Genomic DNA, 4,035 nt, shown 5'->3' on the forward strand with positions numbered 1-4,035 from the left:
TTAAATAATTAGTATAATATAACTGTGCTAATAGGCTTAAAATATTATTGCTGTTCTGCTCTCACATCCTCCAGCTTATCCCACCTGTAGGTAAAGAAAATGAGTACCAGGTCTGTCGCAGTGTTGCAAGGAAGCATTGGGACACAATGAAAGATTATTATCAGAAAGTAAGCCATTCTTTTGAATATTTTCTGTCTATTTGCATTTCCAAAGCTTAATGTTTAGCTTTTTAATAACCTTCATTAGTATACACTAAACTTGAAGTTCAAATTCATTGTAGGCTGCAGTGGCATATTCAAGAGGGGAACGAGCTCATGCTACTCAACTTTCAGAAACGGTATGGCTCTGCAAATACAACCTACTTTCATAGTCCTTAAATAATTGTAGAAAATATACTCTTGTGATCTCACTCTCAAACCATGTGGCCTTGGTTTACTCACAAGTTACTATCAACATAGTTGTAGAAATGCTTTATCCAAATATGATATAAAGTGCTTTGCAAGTTTTCTTTGTCTTGTAGACATATGTTTCTGGTCGTTTGTCATTTCATTTCATTTCAAATTTTTTTCCTCGTAGAACCTTATTAGTAGAACATACATATCTTTTATTGGAATCATACATCTAGAGGAGTAGCTGTGTAAGTACTTATTGAGGCTTGATGAGCACATGAAAAGTATGTTACATATTCAATGTTGAGTACTGGACTGAGAGCAGTAGAGTGCAGGGATGAGTAATTTGCGTTATTGATTCACTAATCAAAAGAATACAAAGGAAAAGTGAAAAGTCTGAAACAAGAGAAAGGAGACATGGCAAGTTATAAAAAGAGTTAGTTCATATGTGTTATCACCTATCTTAGCTGAGTTTTCTTTGTAAAGCTTGAAGTGCTATAAGTATGTGTATCATGCGAGTTTAATTTGAATTTATATTATCCATATCCATGAAAAATGGTCTATTTTTATGTGCGTTTATGTATTGTTTGTCTACTTGTGGACTTTTGTTTGGAAAAAAAAAGTTTGGAGTATTCAAGTATGCATAGCATACAAGTTTGTGAATTATTTGTAGCGTGAACGGTAAAACTTCTTTAGCTGGAACTTGAAAGATATACCAGTTAGTAAAAAATAATGAAGCTACAGAACATGTGGGTGGCATGGAGACTATTCTGCACATCAAAATAGGAGCTATACTACTACTCAATACGACTAAGAAGAAATAAAAAAACCTCCAAATGACGAAGACAGATTCGTAATTCTGGATCAAAGCATGTAGAAATAGTAAAGACAGAAAGCATTATGATCCTTATGGGAATGGAAATCAATGGATATGTAAAATAGCATCATTTAATGGTAGCATTTTGAGAAAGGTAATCAGCTGCTGTCTTTTGCTCTTAATTTTTGAAGAGCTTTGGCATGGAACTCATTCGACAGTAGTTTAAGTCTTTCAGTTATATACTGATAATTGCCAATACATTTTCTGTAAGTTAGTTGTACTGTCAGTCAATACCTGGGAATCATTTTCAATATGATATTCCAGATTTTAACAAGAGACCTGGAATAATTACATTATTATGTAGTATGCTAGCTTAAGCTGCTATACCTTGAACATAGGTTATCCACTAGGAGCTCTAAGGATTAATTGTCTCCATAAACCTAATTACTCTTAGTGCAACCATGATTTTCTGTTAAATAATGTTTGGAGGACTTTTAGTCATTTAGCAAATATAAATTTTGTTCTCTTATAGATCGTTGCATTCATATTGAGCTGTAACAGGGTAAACCTTGTCAATAATGTTAAAGTAACATGTTTTACGTATATAATTTCAACAATTCTTTTAAGATAATAAGTTACAAAAAAATAATGTGTTTAGCTGTGGTGTGCATATTTGCGTAACTAATTCAAATTAGATCCAATATTCAAAAATGTGGTTTATCACGCGTCCGGTCTGGGAGCGCTTAATGATTAATCAGATTATGCAGAATTATAGTTTGATGATTATGAGGTGGCTGCTCAGTTTAGCAAAATGAGCTAGTAAGAGATAGAAGTTTGAGGTCCACACTTTTTGAATTGACTTTTAGGTGGGCCTCATCACATGACTATCTCTAGAGAGCTCATTTTGCATGATATGACTATCTCTTGGTAGCTCATTTAACATGATGAGCCGCCACCTCATGCACATTATTTCTATAAATTATTTATCATTCGTCAAAATACATAAAATTCAGGAAATGTACAAAATATATATTTTGAAGCTTTGACCAATTTATTTCACCTAAGAGCTTTGAAGGGAACATCATAGAGCTTCAAGGGGATCATTGGAGGGCTTGTAAGGAGAGCATAAAAGGTCATACAATCTTTCGGTGAGTTTTCGTGAAGGTCGAGCAAATGTCGATGAAGGTTGGACTTGTTTATTGCAGCCATCGAGATTGAATGAGTTACTAGAAAGAGAAGTAGCTGAAATTTGGTAAAACTTTAGGATTCAGATTTCTTTTACTTCAATTATTGAGTTAGGTTTTGAGGTAAACAGGTTTAACCCGGAAAGAATTTAGAAGTAAAGCGCTAGCATAAAAAAATTTATGTGGGCACTTACTGAAAATGCGATTATGTGGATAATCACATAATGAGGTGCTTTTTCGCCACTCGGAGCGATTCCAACCCACATACGCACAAGTAGCCGCTTAATTCACGTTTTAGAATATTGATTAGATCTTCTATCTTTCCGATAAAATAATGTTTGTTGTATTATGTAGTTCGGGAAGATCTAGTAGTTTTATAACAACCAAGGAGCACCTCTTAAGGCTATGATCTTGGAAGTTTAAAGACACAAAATTGTGTTGTATAGAAATTCAGTTGGGAGTTAAGGTCTGATGGAGAGGTGGCAGTATTGCGTCTGTTTGATTTAGCTTGAAAAGGAAAAATAGCATTGGATACTTCATAATTTAGTAGGAAAAGGAAAGATAGCATTAGATACTTCATAACCGCATATTTGCTTCATACCATGATAAAGCTTCACAACTCAAATTTAGTCACACCGACACAATGATCACACTTGTTTTTTTCCTTTAATACCTATCTTCTGCAATTCAGTCTCTTTTTTGGAATAACATCCTGACAACTGTGGATTAACGATGTCAGTAAATGAACCTATCTTGTATATGAAAGAGAGGTCTGTGATGTGAATGGTCGAGGTTAGAAAGAAAAATTGCTAGTAGAAGGAATTTTAAGATAACACCAAAGCCTCTCAGCTTGAAATCACTATGGGCATGCATTTAAGAAAACACTGAGGCATTTAAGAAAACATTGATAAAAAAACTACCATTGTGCAAAATTCCAAGTTTCACACTCACCTTAAAAGCACAATTAACTTGCATGGTATTTTAGAATATAGATTTGTAAAAACCTTCAAATCTATATTTAGGGTTTTAACTAGTAACAAAAAGTGCCGCTATAGTGGCGCTAATAGCGTTAGCAGTGGTCCACCACACTGCTTTGACGATTGCGGTTACGGAAATCGCTAAGAAGCGCGTCAAAGCAGTAAAAAAAGGGACAAAATCCACTTTTTACTGCTTTATTAATCCACCATTGAAAAACGGTTAATTGAGTTGGGTATTAAGTAAACCCGACCCGTTCAAACCCAATTCTCATTCTCGTCTCCCTCTCCCTCCTCTCCGTTGATAAAAAACCCTAAACACCACCACCATCTCCTCTCTTCTTTCCATTTCTCCCCCAAACCTGCCGCCTCCCGCCACTCTCCTCTCCTTTCTCTTGTCGAAGCTCTCTCTCATCACTAAATCATCCTCTTTGATGATTTAACATCAATGCCACTTCTTCTCAGTTCTCCTCACACTATCTCCTCTTGTCTTCACCCTTGTGCTTCGGCAACCCTCAAGCTTTAGCCCTCCACCGCCAAATCAGCCCTTCACAGCGGCAAGTTCCGGCAATTATCAAGCTTCAGCAGCCCAAATCAGACCTCCACCATCTTCAGCCTTCCACTGCCTCGACGTTGCAACACTGGCGTCAAGCTCAAGGTAACATATTTAA

General features: G+C 35.8%; 1 protein-coding gene across 2 annotated transcripts in view; it reads left to right on the forward strand.

Moving 5' to 3' along the window:
• Window positions 1-4,035, forward strand: part of LOC109844429 (SMR domain-containing protein At5g58720) — a 33,969-nt gene that overhangs the window by 21,989 nt on the left and 7,945 nt on the right. For both annotated transcript variants that reach the window (XM_020413449.1, XM_020413448.1), the window contains exons 6-7: window positions 91-167; window positions 281-337. In XM_020413449.1, coding sequence (XP_020269038.1) covers window positions 91-167; window positions 281-337 — 134 coding nt within the window. The remainder of the gene's footprint in view (window positions 1-90; window positions 168-280; window positions 338-4,035) is intronic.

The sequence above is a fragment of the Asparagus officinalis genome, chromosome 6 (assembly GCF_001876935.1).
Source record: "Asparagus officinalis chromosome 6, Aspof.V1, whole genome shotgun sequence".
NCBI classification, from domain to species: Eukaryota; Viridiplantae; Streptophyta; class Magnoliopsida; order Asparagales; family Asparagaceae; genus Asparagus; species Asparagus officinalis.